This window comes from Peromyscus leucopus, chromosome 22 (assembly GCF_004664715.2).
Source record: "Peromyscus leucopus breed LL Stock chromosome 22, UCI_PerLeu_2.1, whole genome shotgun sequence".
Classification (NCBI taxonomy): Eukaryota; Metazoa; Chordata; class Mammalia; order Rodentia; family Cricetidae; genus Peromyscus; species Peromyscus leucopus.
Window position 1 is genome coordinate 35,104,454 of NC_051081.1, and position 14,434 is coordinate 35,118,887.

The following is a 14,434-nucleotide window of genomic DNA, read 5'->3' on the forward strand; positions in this document are numbered from 1 at the left end:
TTGAGATAAGATTTCACTGTGTAGCCCAGGCTAGGTCATATTGTGTAGCCCAGTGTGACCTAGAATCCTTGAATTCATGATCCCAAGTGCTGAGATTATAGGCGTATTCCACCACACCCGATTTAGTGAATAGTCCTGGCTAGCCTAGAAGAACTTGTTATATAGATAAGGCTGGTCTTGAACTCACAGACATTCATCTGACAACAATGAAGGGTGTGCCTCACCATGCTTAGTGCTGAGGTTTATTGAACCCAGGGACACATGCTAGAGAAGTACCCTACCACTAAGTTACATCTAGTCCCCAAGACTATCTCTTAACTGACACTAGATATTTCAATAGTTTTTGAATGAGGCTAGCTGTATTCTGGTTGGCTATGATCAACTCTGTCTAGCTTAGTATATAATTCCTATCCTCCTGCCTTAGAGTGTGGGAAGTCCACTTGTCTTGCTGCTAAGGACTCTTCTGTCCAGAGTTCCTATTGACTTGCACTTCAGCAATCCTAGACCCGTCTTTCGTCAGTCTCATGATCTCTCCCACATGTAGCAGTCGGTTCTCACACTCCAGGACTAAGTTTTTCTGTAACAATGATTATGATTGGATCTTTTGAGCACAAGCACACAAGAGAGGCCAGTGGAGGGTCTTTCAATCAGACTCTAGGTATAACATAAGGAATATAGGAGAAGTTCTGGACAAACACTAAATTTGTCTGAGGCATTGTGCTATGGCCCCCCATCATAAAGGCTCGATTCTACCCTGCTCCAAGCAAGCTCTAGGTGGCAAGCAGGTTGTTCTAGAGTAGCTCAGAGGCAACAGCCCCTAAATGCAGCTTATGGGCTTCTTCAAAATACCCTTCCTTTTCTCCTTCATCACGGTTCAAACCATCTCTTCCACACACCTCTTTAACCCTTCCCTCCTTTCTCCGCATCATCCCAAACTTGCCCAACTATCCTAGGAAAGTTGTCTCTTTCTTTAGTTCAAAAAATAAAAGCAGGGCTGGAGAGATGGCTCAGAGGTTAAGAACAGTGGCAGCTCTTCCAGAGGTCCTGAGTTCAATTCCCAGCAACCACATGGGGGCTCACAACCATCTGTAATGAGATCTGGGGCCCTCTTCTGGGGTGTAGGAATATATGCAGACAGAATAATTGTATACATAATAAATAAATAAATCTTTAAAAAAATAAAAAATAAAAAAATAAAAGCAAATCACCACTTACTTGATCAGGTGTTGCACACCTTAACACCCGCATTCAGCCACCTTAAAGCAGTGGTTCTCAAACTGTGGGTCGAGACCTCATTGGGGGCATATCAGATATTTACATTATGATTCATAACAGTAGCAAAGTTACAGTTATGAAGTAGCAATGAAAATAATTTTATGGTTGGGGGTCCCCACAACATGAGAAACTGTACTAAAGGGTCACAGCATTAGGAAGGTTGAGAATCATCGCCCGAAAGTACTATCAACTATTAGTTACTTCTTCCTTATATTAGTTCTGATCTTCAACAAAATGTACATGGCTCTAAGCTTCCCCACAGAACTTCACCTTCAGATTTCAACTGTATGATCCTCCTCTTCCCTGTCTGCATTTTGGTCTTTAACTATTATTTAGTGTTCTCATTGCTGCATTTGCAAACTAAGTTATAACAAATCTCTTCTAATAATAATTTCAGTCATTACTCAACAAAAGTTTTTACAGTAACCTGACACGTCACGCAGCTTTCTAGGACACTGGGGTAACAAGTAAAAGTAAAAGGTCTTAGGGCTGGAAAGATGGCTCAGCCGTTAAGAGCACTCACTGCTCTTCCAGAGGTCCTGAGTTCAATTCCCAGCAACCACATGGTGGCTCACAACCATCTGTAATGAGATCTGGTGCCCACATGTGGCCTGCAGGGATCCATGCAGGCAGAACACTGTATATGTAATAAATAAATCTTAAAAAAAAAAAAAGTAAAAAGTCTTTCTTGGTGGAGCTTGCCTTCCAGGGCAGCAGAGGATATGGTATTGAGTCAGCTTCAGGGGACATAAATGAAGAGTTGAAAATAGCTCAGTGGTAGAGCGTTTGCCTAGCATGCACAAGGACCTAGGTTCAAGACCCGGTTCCAAAAAACAAACTGTAAAGCAGAAATTCTATGGTAAAGGAGCGTGGCATGGGTAATCTAACCAGAAATGAAGGACACTGACATAAGAATGGACTAACGGAGTACAGGCAGTGAGGGAAGAGGTAGGAAAGTAAGGACAGGAGTGACAGGATACAAACGCTGAAGCAAACCCAAAACCAACAAAGAAACCTAACCAGCCAGAACAAACCAACCTCCAAACCAAAACAACACCCTACAAAAGCACCAGGGCTGCAACTTCATTCTGAGGTGAGATACTGCTAGGCAGCCAGCCTGGCTACAACTTGTGGTCCTTCTGCCTCCGTGGGATGCTGGGACCACAGGTACCTGCCATCACTCAGGGCAGCAGAGTCCCTATCTTAAAAACCAAATATTTGTGCTTTAAAGGTTGATGTTGCAAGCTGGGTGTGGTGGCACACTGCACACCTCAGGGAGGCAGAGGTAGGCAGATCACTAAGAGTTCCAGACCAGCCAGATCTATCGAGTGAGATCTTGTCTCTAAAAAAAATTTTAAAATTAAATACACACACACACACACACACACACATTATTATAAAAAGAGTTGGTGCTCATTAGCCTACTGGTTAAGTCATTTTCATTCTTGTAGACTAACCTCTCTTTGGGGTAAACACACTCCCACACACTTACAGAAAACCTCTTCTAAATCAACAGAGACAAAAAGCAAAGAGAAAGAGCAGTAAATGCACAAACATGTAGAAAAAAAAAATCCTAACCACAGTCAACTGAGTGGAGCTGAAGTCCACAGTAACTTTGCTTCTGGAATCCAGCCTCATCCCACGCCCAGCAGCAAAGCTTACGCTACAGCCGCCGGTGAACTTTAGCCTACATTCCCCGTGCCAGCAAAAGTGAAACCTTTGTCCTACTTTTCAATCACCTTCATATGTAACTCAAGAAAATAGCTACAAGATCACATAAAACTATAGTCAGTGGGGAAGAGTTGGATTATGTTGACATAACTATGAAAATGGTACGTTAGTTCATAGCAATTTACAGCTTTTTCAAAATCCAACCCTGGGACAAGGGATGGGGTGGATTAAAGAAGCGAGAGTCAGATTCAACACACCACAATATCTACTAACTGACTTTCATTCCCTGTCAAATTCTTCTACCACTTACATACTTGGGAATTAGAAAAGGAGGAATTAAACGGATATGAAGGTCAATTTGTGAGTTTTTATTTGATTAGAGTGTCCTAAAACTTCAATAATTAGAAGGTTTACTCTTTTCCCAGGAAATGCCATAGTTCACTGGGCATTTGGCAATGCCTGCACACACCCTCAGGGTCAAGGACAGACCTGTGGAGTCTAGACTCTAAATGGCAAATCCGGTGTGCCATTTAAAACTGACTTTTTACATATTTTTTCAAAGTGTATAAGCTGCTATTAAAATAAACTGTAGTTATAACTGACTACACTTTCATCATGAAAACATAATACAATTTATATATTAACATATATGTTTCTATGTAGAAAGACAGGAGAATCTGGCTGTTAGCTTTTCATCACCTATGTAAAATGGATAAATTACTTTAAAAGTTCTCATCTATATACAATCATTACTTCCAAGGGCTGAAAAATCAATAACATTTATTGAGAACTTATTCTCATAAGCTGTTTTATACCCAATGTAACTTCTTTAGACTTAACATGTAATTGACTCCATTTTACCAATGAGAAAAGATGTTGAAATTAATTCCAAGGTCACCAGAAGGTAAGAGACAGATTCAACCCAGAAGTCAGAGTCCATATTTAATGCCTTTAATTGCTCCCTCCTTCTCCTGCCAAAGAAAACATCTCTCATTCATTTTACAGACGAGAGAGCCCATTTAGATTAAAGCACTTGGCCAAAGTCACACAGCTAGCTACTGACTAGAAAACATGTGACCTGATCATCACTCCAGGGTTAGACCAGCTGCCAATCCATAAAAATACCTTACAACGAATGGAGGAGCATATATGATTTTCCCCCTAAAACTGTTAAAAAACGTGTTAAAGGAAAAATATAAACTGCAAGGAAATGCAACCACGTGCAAACAGAAGACATAAAGATAACAATGCTTTTTTCTTAATCCCTTCCCAACTGTAACATCATTTCTTTCTTTTCTTTTCTTTTTCTTTCTTTCTTTCTTTTTTTTTTTTTTTTAAAGACAGGGTCTCACTATGTAGCTCTGACTGGCCTGGAACTCACCATGTAGACCAGAGAGGCCACACACTCCAAGATCCACCTAAGATTAAAGGTGAGAACCACTATGTCCGGGCCCATTTCACCTTTTTTTTTTTTTTTGGTAGTGTGGTGGTAGTTTTAGCTGTTAAAAAAAATTAGGAAAAAAATTAAATGAATTCACTTAATTAAATGTCTTGAGAGGTAAGAAAAAGTACATTATACCTGTACACGTTTGTGAGGGAATTTAAAGTGAATTCATATTACAAATTAAAGTCTCAAGGTAGCTGGTATGAAGTATGATACGTAATAAGTTAAAGTTCCATTAGCCCTTACAGGTTTGGGATGGCTGGGGAAAGACCGTTTTCTACTGCCACCCCTTTAACCCTTTCACTACCGGTCTGACGAAGAGGAATGCAAGTTCATAGAGCCTGACTCTGCATCGGCTGAAACAAGATTAGAAATAATTCTTAAAATAACCTAACATTTCGTTCCTCAAAAAAAATCAAGTTTTTCTAGTATTTTAAAAACATTTCTTCCCCTAAATTGGAGAACCTCCGGTTTCCATCTTCTATACGTTCACACCAGGATTATTGAAAAGTGCCGAGCTCTCTGCAAAAAAATGGTTTTGACCGTAGAGATCAGGTAGTGGCAGCGATCTGTAAGGCTAGTCAATGCCACCGAGAAGCTTGACAGGTATCTCTTAAGGCGACCAAGGCGCGGCAGAGCCTCAAAGAGGCGACAGAATGGGTCTCAGCCCTCCCCATCCAGCGGGGCCAAGACAATCACTAAGGAAGGGCAGAGGGGCGTGAGCGCAGGGCTACCGCAGAGAGACCTGCGCCAAGTGCCAGAGTGAGTGGAAAGGACTCGGGAAAGTTAGGGAGAGCCTGACACCGCCGGAGTCGGGCGAGAGCGAGTGACAATCCCTTCGTAAGGACACAGGAAATGGGGTCCCGGGACAGTAACCACCGTTTCCAGGGGTCCCGGGAAAGAGGTGGGGAGGAGACAGCGAGGGGCAAACGCTGCTACCTGCCGTCCCCAGTTCCTGCGGGCATTCCGAGACTCTCCCGAGCCCTCAGCCAGGCTCACCTCTGGAGCGGAGGATCCTGGAGGTCGAGAAGCGACTGAGACTGCCAATTGCCCGGGACGCCACCATCTTGAGCACAAGAGGACGAAAGTAGAGATCGCTTCTAGCGGGGGGCAACGGAGACGAGGACTTTTCTTTTCTCAGCCTGTCCGGCAGGGCGCCCGATGTACTGCCTTACTAAAACGTAGACTCTTGAGTTGTCGCCGGTCCTTCCTCCTCCCCTCTTGCTCCCAACTAACCGGGCCGAAAGGATGATTTCCTCTGAGGGAAGACCGAGGACCTCCGAGGACGGGGCGGGGTGTCTGACTTTCTAGTCAGGCGCTCAGCGGGCAGCCCGCAAGGCCGCGGGGCTCGCGGGCGGGCGGGCGGGCGGGCGGCGGGCGGGGTCCTTGCGGAACGGGAACCGCCTCTCGGCGAGGGCGGGCGCTTGTCATTCTGGACTTGACCTTGCTGGGAGCGGCGGCTTTCGCGGTCTCTGAGGTGCGGTGGCGGCGGCGGCGGCGCGCGATTCGGCCTGCGTCTGACTTTCCCCGCAGACAGGTCCCCCCCACTTCCCTCCCGACTCCTGTCGCCGGTACCCGCGGTCCCTTCCTTCTTCCCTTCTTCCCAGTGAGGGCCGACGTCCCGGGAGCCGGACAGGCTGCGGAGTCCAGGCCTCCGGTGCCAACCGACTCCAGACGGGCGGCGGGTCGCCTTCTGGCGTAGCTCGCCGCGGCGGTGTCGCCTTGTCTCCGCTTATCGCAGCAGGTTTACGAACTGTTTGCGTGCGTGTGTGTGTGTGTGTGTGTGTGTGTGTGTGTGTGTGTGTGTGTGTAACGCTGGGCGGTGGCAGAGCGTTGTCGTTCCTCCCCGCTGTACCCGTCTGGGCGGTCCCGCGGCCGTGGAAATGGAGAACGGGTCCTTAAGTGCGGGCCTCCGGTGTGGAAGGAGGCGAGGCAGACCTCCAGCCTGCTTGGTGAATCAGGATTCACGGGGCATTTTCTAACCCATTTTCTAAACCCGGCGGACACCTGGGCACCCCCGCCGCCGAAGTAGCCCAGTAGAGAGTGGCCGTAGTCGTTGAATCAGAGTGTGTGCACTGGTAGCCACAGGTGGGAGAACTAGACTTAGAGCCTTTCTACTTCTAATTGAAAAGCCCTTCACGTCGCCTGCCTGTGGGTTGTGTTGTTTGCTTTGGTGCCGGAAAGATGGTGCAGAAGTAAACGGATTGGGTTCAGAAGAAAGTAAAGTCAGTTTCCCGTTTTTTTGTTTAATACCCCCTATCCCCACGTCTCGACCCTTTGCACTTTCGGTGATTTGACAGGCTCAGAAAGATTATATAAATTTCCTTCTTTGTGGTAAGCCCGGGATTCAAGCAGAAATGGTACTCACTAGCTAACCGATTATTCCGCAAGAGAGGAAACATGAAATGGCTGTGGTAAGAAAGAAGGGAGCTTTCTGTTTTAAAGCTCAAGCCAGACCAAGTCCTGCACCAGCAAGAATACTTTAAGCTAAAAACTAGACGACCACTTCGGAGTAAATTGCAAAAAGGAGTCCTTCTGCCCATATAATTCGCTCTACTGCACCTAATTTCATATGACATTTATTTAGATCAGTGGTGGGAAACTTTTTGTAAAGGGCCACCCAGGAAGTAGTTTCAGTTTTGTGAGCCCACTTTGTGCTCTGCCATAGTCTTTCTTCTGTGTTGCTGGCAGCTCTTTGATTTTATTTATTTATTTATTTATTTATTTATTTATTTATTTATTTATTTATTTATTATTTATTTTGCGCTGTGCTGGGCATGGAACCCAGACCCTTGCACATATTAAACACAAACTCAACTGCCCAGACACACACACACTCACATCCACACACACCCTTTTGCAACTCTTTGAAAAATGTAAAAACGGGCTAGGAATGTGTCTCGATGGTAGAGAGCTTGCTCAATATGTTTCCTAGCTTCACGGTTGGTACTTAAAAAAAATGTAAAAAAAAAAAAGAAAAATCCCTTTATTGAGGCATTTGGGTTGTATTTTGCTAATGCCTGATTTAAAGCACTTTTTTTTGTCCCCTGCATCATCAGTGAAATTATAAATTCCCTCAAATAAAAAGTGTTTTTTTGATCCTCTGCACTTTAGTTCAAAGGCTTAGAGGAGAGCTATGTATATTTATGTCATCACCCACTAATAGCGAACACATAAATAAGCCTTACTAGAGATCAGGCAACATGTACCTGTATCTAGCTGTGTATTTAATTATCTCAACAACTCTAAAATTGTCTACATTTTACTGAAGGTCCCTAAACAGAAACATTGAGCAACTTGTGGAAGGTCCTACAGCTAGGGTGCAGCTAGGATGTGGACTTAGACCTTGGAGTCTGTTCTTAACTTCGATGTTATAGTAACTGTTAAGTCACCCCATCTTGCTTTGTTTGTTTGTTTTTTGAGACAGGGTTTCTCTGTGTAGTTTTGATGCCTGTCCTGAATCTCACTCTGTAGACCAGGCTGGCCTCAAACTCACAGAGATCCGCCTGGCTCTGCCTCCCAAGTGCTGGGACTAGAGGCGTGCACCACCACCGCCCGCCTCATTTTGTTTTTTTTTATGCTTTACCTACCGTCCCATAAGATAGTATAGTTTTGTTTTTTTAGACAGTCTCTCTATTATGTAGTTCTGGCTATCCTGGAACTCATTCTTTAGACCAAACTGGCCTCAAACTTATATAGAGATCTGTCTCCCTCTACCTCTTGAGTGCTGGGATTAAAGGTGTTTACCACCGTGCCTGGCTGTATAATCTTATAGTAAGTCTTTAGTTGCATTTTCACTTAATACATATTATGAACATCTTTTATTGTCAGTACATACTTGTATATCTTGCTTCATTTTCTCCCAAACTGCTGAATATTCATGATAGATTTATGATACAACTATTTCTGTCAATTCCCATTTAGGTTAGTTCCAACTATAAGTAATACTATAATGAGCATTTTGAGTATTCCTATAGAGATCAATTAGAGGAATTATTAGACTCAGGAATTCAGTGGTAGAATATGCCTATAATCCTAGTACTCAGTAGGCAGTAGGTTCAAGGCTACCCTGGGTTATATAGTAAATATCAGTCCAGCCAAGGCTGCACACTTAGACCCTGTCTAAAAAAACTAAAAATAAGAACAAAAAATAGACAATTTGCTTTTTGACTGGTAACATATGCCTGTAAACCTAGCACCTAGAAGGCTGATTAATTTAGGAAGATTATGAGGTTTTGGCCAGCCTAGGATAACAAAGTCAGACCTTGTCTCAAAATAAAATTTAAAATTACTGTTGGCATTTTGATAACTAGAAAAAGGCCTTAGCAATTTATACTTGTATCAGTGTATTGGAAAACCAATTTAGTTAGACTGGTTCTTATCACAACCATGTATTTAGTTTTCATTTGTCTGATAATCCCAGAATTGTGTCTTGCTTTATATTTTATTCATTTCTTTGAGATGAGCTCACTATGTACTTAAGTTCCATGCACTATGTCTGGCTGGTTTTTATGTATCCCCCCTGCTGGAGATGGAATTTAGCCATTGGCTTGCTTTAAAACACATTTTAAAAGGTATTTTGGGGGGCTGTAGAGGGGGGCTCGGCAGTTAAGAGCACTTGCTGCACTTGGCAGAGGATCCAAGTTGGAGTCCCAGCACCCATGATGGGCAGCTCACAACCACCTGTAGCTTCAGTTCCGTGGTCTTGAATACCACCTTCTAGCTTCCATGGGCACTCAAATATATGTGGTATACACTCACAGAGATGCAAACACATAACTAAAAAGTAAAAAACATCTTTAAAGATTTCTTTTTTGTTAGTGTGACTCTTAATTCTATTGATTGCTTGCTGCTGGGGATAAAACACAGGGTACATAATAGACAAAGCTCTGCCTTTGAGCTGTACTCTAAGGCCCTGACGTTTAATTTCCTATGTGAACTGCTTATTTGTCCATTTTTACTTGTGGTCTCCATAGCAGACAGGAGCCTGTTTGGTTGCAAATAATAGAAAATTCAATTAAATTTGGGCATTTATTAGCTCCTGGACCATCAGTGAGTGGGTTTCAGATAGAATCTCACCAGGGCTACTGTTTTGTTTTTTCATAAACTTTTCAGTTCTGTCTTCTTCTGGTGTTGGCTTTGACCTTAGGTAGCATTGTTAATACTTGCAAAGGTACAGCCATGGCAGAAGGAAGGACATGTTTGAGAACTGCAGGCAGAGAACTTGAGGATTAGACTGAGTAAACCAGCCCTACATCGGTACCCATGGTCAAGGAGCGGTGATGAGCAGGCCTGGTCACCTGAACCTTTAATCCCTGTAGCAAATAAGATTACTCTGATTGGTTCAATCCCATGTAAACCTCACTAACCACTGCATAGTATAGAAATGCATGCTAGAACAAAATATTGATTAAAAAATTACAGATATTTTCCCTTTAAATTTGAAACAAGCTCTTTATGGATTGTACTAGCCCTTTTTTGCTTTATATGTTACAGATTTTTCTCTAAATGTATTCTTTGCTTTTTAAACTCAATTTTAGTATTTTTTTTAATTGTGTGTAGGTTTCAAATACTTTAGTAATCAGATATATTAACTCTTGATTTATGGCTTCTAGATCTTCCTCATCTAATGGGAGGTGGCTTCATCTAATAGGTAAAGTGTTTGCTGGGCAAGCATGAAAACTGAGTCCCCATAAGCTGGGGTAAAAGAAACTGGATGTGTAGCTTTGTGGATCTGTAATCATAGCGCTAGTGGAGAGAAGAGAATCCAGGGATCACTGTCCAGCCAGACCAACCAATTAATTGACAAACGCAAGCGTTAATGAGAGACCGTATCTCAGAAAGTAAGGTGAAGAAGTGATTGACCTCTGACCTCCACTTCCGTGTACACACACATGCACACACACATGCACACACACATTCTCTGATCTTTTCGTTTTGAGACAGAGTCTCACTATGTAGCTCTGGCTGGCCTAGAACTTACTGTGTAGACCAGGCTGACTTCAAAATCATAGAGATCTGCCTGCCTCTACTCAAAGTGCTGGGATTAAAGGCATGTGCCATCTTGCCGAACTCTGGTATTTTTATATTTTTAAATGTTTTTAGATCTTTTATCTACATGACATTTTTAAAAAAATTTGTGCTGTGAGCTATGGATGGACCTTATTTTTTTTCCAAGTGATTAGTCATTTCCCAGTAAATATATTGATCAAGCCATCTTTCCTCCATTTACTTTAAACACTCTATTATATATTATATTATATTATGAAATCTTATATCTTTAGGTATGCTTGTCATAAGATATTGTCATATGATTTATGAGGGTCAAGAATCTGGGCTACTTGGCAGGGTTGTTATGACTTTGGAGTTTCTTAGGAGGTTGTCGTCAGCACGTTGGATGGGTGGTAGTCATCTGAAGGCTTTCCTGTGTCAGAGGATCAGCTTCCAAGCTCACTCACATGGCCATTGGCAGGAAGCATCAGTATACAGGCCTCTCCAAAAAGCCAGCGACTTTCCAGCTGGCTTCCGTGGGAGTGATCTGAGAGATGAAGACAGAAACTGCACTATTTCTCCTAGCTTGGTTTCAGAAGCCATGCCTCCCTTCTGACATAGAGCAGTGCAGTGGGGGAGGCAGTCACACAGTACCAAAGCCAGGAGAAGGATACTGAGGTCAGCTTAGAGGCTGGCGGCTGGCCACTACAGCCATCCTTGGAAGCCGTAAGTTTCTTTTTTACTTTTTAAGTAAAAGCATGTTTAAAAAGTAAGACAGTGAGGTGGGTCAGTGAGGTGGCTCCATGGGTAAAAGCTCCTGCCACCAAGCCAGAGGACCTGACTTGAATCATGGACCCTCTTGGTAGAAGGAAAGCTCTAACTCCCACAGAGGTCTAGTGACCTCTACATGTGTGCTGTGGTACGTGCTCACCACACCCCAGCTAACAATTTCTATTTTTTATTAATATTTATTTGGCGGGAGGCCCATGGCACTCATGTGGAAGTCAGAAGACATTTTGTAGGAGTTTGCTGTGGTCCTGGAACCTGTGTGCAGCTTGGGAGAACCCTGTCTAGGGACAGTGAGGGAAGGAAGAAAGGACAAACACTGAAGAAATGACAGGCGTGTACAGAAAAGCTGGGGTCAGGTGGGGTGTGCACACCTCTGGAGTGACATCTACCACTAGAACTTGGAACCCCATCATGTCTAGTATGTACAGCACAGCGGGAGGGGTTAGCTTGTCTGCGGAGGAGGTATCTGTAGGAGGTTTCTGTTGGCGAAATTGTCCCGGGCTGTAAACATCCAGGAGAGGAAGCTGCGGTTCCTAGTTTTTGTACCCTCTGGTCACTTCATTACACTTGGACTCCTCCTCACCACCTGCCCCAAGGAAAGCGTTGCCATCCCTCTGAGCCTCCCCCATTCTTGTGGGGCTAAGGCATTAGAGCCTTTGGCATGGCTGTGTTGACGTCAGCACATTCATTTTAGGACACTACTCACTCAGGGCTTCCTCTGCTCCCTGGAGGAATTGGTTCTCTCCCATCATACCAGTCCTGAGGATCAAACCCAGGTCCTCATGCTTGATGGCAAGCACCTTTACCTGCTAAGCCATCTCACCAGCCCCTAACAATTATTATTTTTTAAATTCCTTTTAGTTTTATGTGTGTGTTTGCCTGCTTGTATATTTGTGCTCCACCTGGTGCCCATGGAGGTCAGAGAGGAGGTCAGGTCTCTTAGAACTGGAGATATGAATGATTGTGAGCCACGATGTAGGTTTTAGTAACCAAACACAGGTCCTCTGTAAGAGCAGCAAGCCTCTTAACAGATAAGTCATCTCTCTAGCCCCATCCTGACAATTATTTCTTTGTTTTTGTGATAGCATCTCACTATGTAGCCCTGGCTGACTAGGAACTCAATATGTAGACCAGACTGCCCTTGAACTTACAGAAATCTACCTCTGCCAGGATTAAAGACATATGCCACCATGCCCTGCCTAACAATTGTTTTTAACATTGTACTCTAGGTGTATTTTAATGTTATTTAAAGAGACATAAATATTTTTCCCTCTTTTAATAGGTGATAGCATGCAATACCCACAAACAAAAACTTATTTTTATGTATATGGGTATTTTGCCTGCATGTTTGTCTATACAAGACTATGCTCCTGATGTTTGCAGAGGACAGAAGAGAGTGTTGGGTATCCTGGGACTGGAGTTACAGACTGTTGTGAGCTTCCAGATCCTCTGGAAGAACAGCAAGTGTTCTTAACTTTTGAGCCATCTCTCCAGCTCTTATTTTCTTATACAGCACTGCGCTGGTTGCTATGGTATGGCTTACTTAACCAATTCCCTATTTGTTGTTATTCTAATTTTTTTATTACAGTGACAATCAGTGCAGGTCATTTGCATAATATCTGTCATATAAGTCCATGGAAGTGGAATTGTTAGAGCAAAAGTTTAGTGAACATAACAGTGTTGGAAGGTAATTCCAAACTACCCAGCATAGAGTTTGCACCAGTTCACAGCCTTGGTGCAATGAGTGTTTGTACGTGTCTGCCCACACAGTATAGATCAAACCTTTGGGCTTTTGCTAGTTTAACAGATAATTATATCTCTGTGGTTTTAATCTGAATCCTATTATGACTAGAGCAGAGAAAGACCCCCCCCCCCGTGTGTGTGTGTGTGTGTGTGTGTGTGTGTGTGTGTGTGTGTGTGTGTGTTTGTGTGTGTGTGTTTTGTGGTGTGTCTCTGTTTGTGGCCTTGTGTGCATGCAGGTTGATGTTGGGTGTCTTTATCTCTTTCCACCTTTACTTTTTTTTTTTTTTTTTTTGGTTTTTTGAGACAGGGTTTCTCTGTGTAGCTTTGTGCCTTTCCTGGATCTTGCTCTGTAGACCAGGCTGGCCTCGAACTCACAAAGATCCGCCTGCCTCTGCCTCCCGAGTGCTGGGATTAAAGGCGTGCGCCACCACCGCCTGGCCACCTTTACTTTTTGAGACAGTCTCTGAACATGAACTTTTACTGATCAGGTCAGCAAGCTTCAGGGGACTTCTAGTATCTGCCCTGGCCCAAGGCTGGGGTTATAGGCATGTGCTGCTTTTTGTGGCTTTTTATGTGGGTTCTGGGGAGCTGAACCAAGTTCCTTGTACTTGTATGGTAGGCACTTTACTGACTGAGCCATCACCCCAGCCTCCTTTTTCATACATTGAAGAGCCCTTTGTATTTCCTTTCTTTATTTTTATTTATTTATTTATTTAGTCTTTTTTGAGACAGGGTTTCTCTGTGTAACTTTGCACCTTTCCTGGATCTTGCTCTGTAGACCAAGCTGGCCTTGAACTCACAGAGATCCACTTGGCTCTGCCTCCCGAGTGCTGGGATTAAAGGCGTACACCACCTCTGCCTGGCTCTATTTCCTTTCTTATGAGCAATCTATTCATATCTTGTGCCCATTTATTTGCTGTTTTCTTCATATTGATTTGTAAGAACTCACTGTTAGGACTTTAACCTTTCCCCCTAAGTTGGCATTGTCAGTATAGTTAAAATATTACAAATTTAAAAATTATTTTTGGTATAATATTATGCTTAAAAAAAGTTGGAAGTATAGTACTACAGTAATTTTTCTAAGAGGCTAGAAAAATGGCTCAGTGTTGAGATTCCCAGCACAGTATTGTAGCTAGAGTTTTCCTGCCTTGCCCACAGTCAGGACAAATCTCTCTCACCCGCCAGTCCCACAGCCGATCAGACCCAACCAAGTAAACACAGAGACTTATATTGCTTACAAACTGTATGGCTGTGGCAGGCTTCTTGCTAACTGTTCTTATAGCTTAAATTAATCCATTTCCATAAATCTATACCTTGCCACGTGGCTCGTGGCTTACCGGCGTCTTCACATTCTGCTTGTCCTGACGGTGGCTGGCAGTAAATCCTTCCACCTTCCTGTTCTTTCTTTTCTCCTCTCTGTTAGTCCTGCCTATACTTCCTGCCTAGCCACTGGCCAATCAGTGTTTTATTTATTGACCAATCAGAGCAATTTGACATACAGACCATCCATAGACTGTGCGC

At 43.3% G+C, this 14,434-nt stretch overlaps 2 protein-coding genes across 4 annotated transcripts in view; one reads left to right on the forward strand and one right to left on the reverse strand.

Moving 5' to 3' along the window:
- The window catches only part of Hadha (hydroxyacyl-CoA dehydrogenase trifunctional multienzyme complex subunit alpha), a 37,798-nt gene extending 32,096 nt beyond the window's left edge, over positions 1–5,702 (reverse strand). The window contains exon 1 of the mRNA XM_028874230.2: positions 5,390–5,702. Within this exon, the coding sequence (XP_028730063.1) occupies positions 5,390–5,456 (67 nt within the window). The 5' untranslated portion in view covers positions 5,457–5,702. The remainder of the gene's footprint in view (positions 1–5,389) is intronic.
- A 69-nt stretch (positions 5,703–5,771) lies between these two features.
- Hadhb (hydroxyacyl-CoA dehydrogenase trifunctional multienzyme complex subunit beta) overlaps positions 5,772–14,434 on the forward strand; it is a 35,654-nt gene continuing 26,991 nt past the window's right edge. The window contains exon 1 of one of the 3 annotated variants that reach the window (XM_028874243.2): positions 5,772–5,867. The gene's annotated coding sequence lies outside the window, so the exon portion shown is untranslated. Of the gene's footprint in view, positions 5,962–14,434 lie in introns of all 3 variants that reach the window. The other 2 variants (XM_028874261.1, XM_028874252.2) reach the window with 2 other exon arrangements.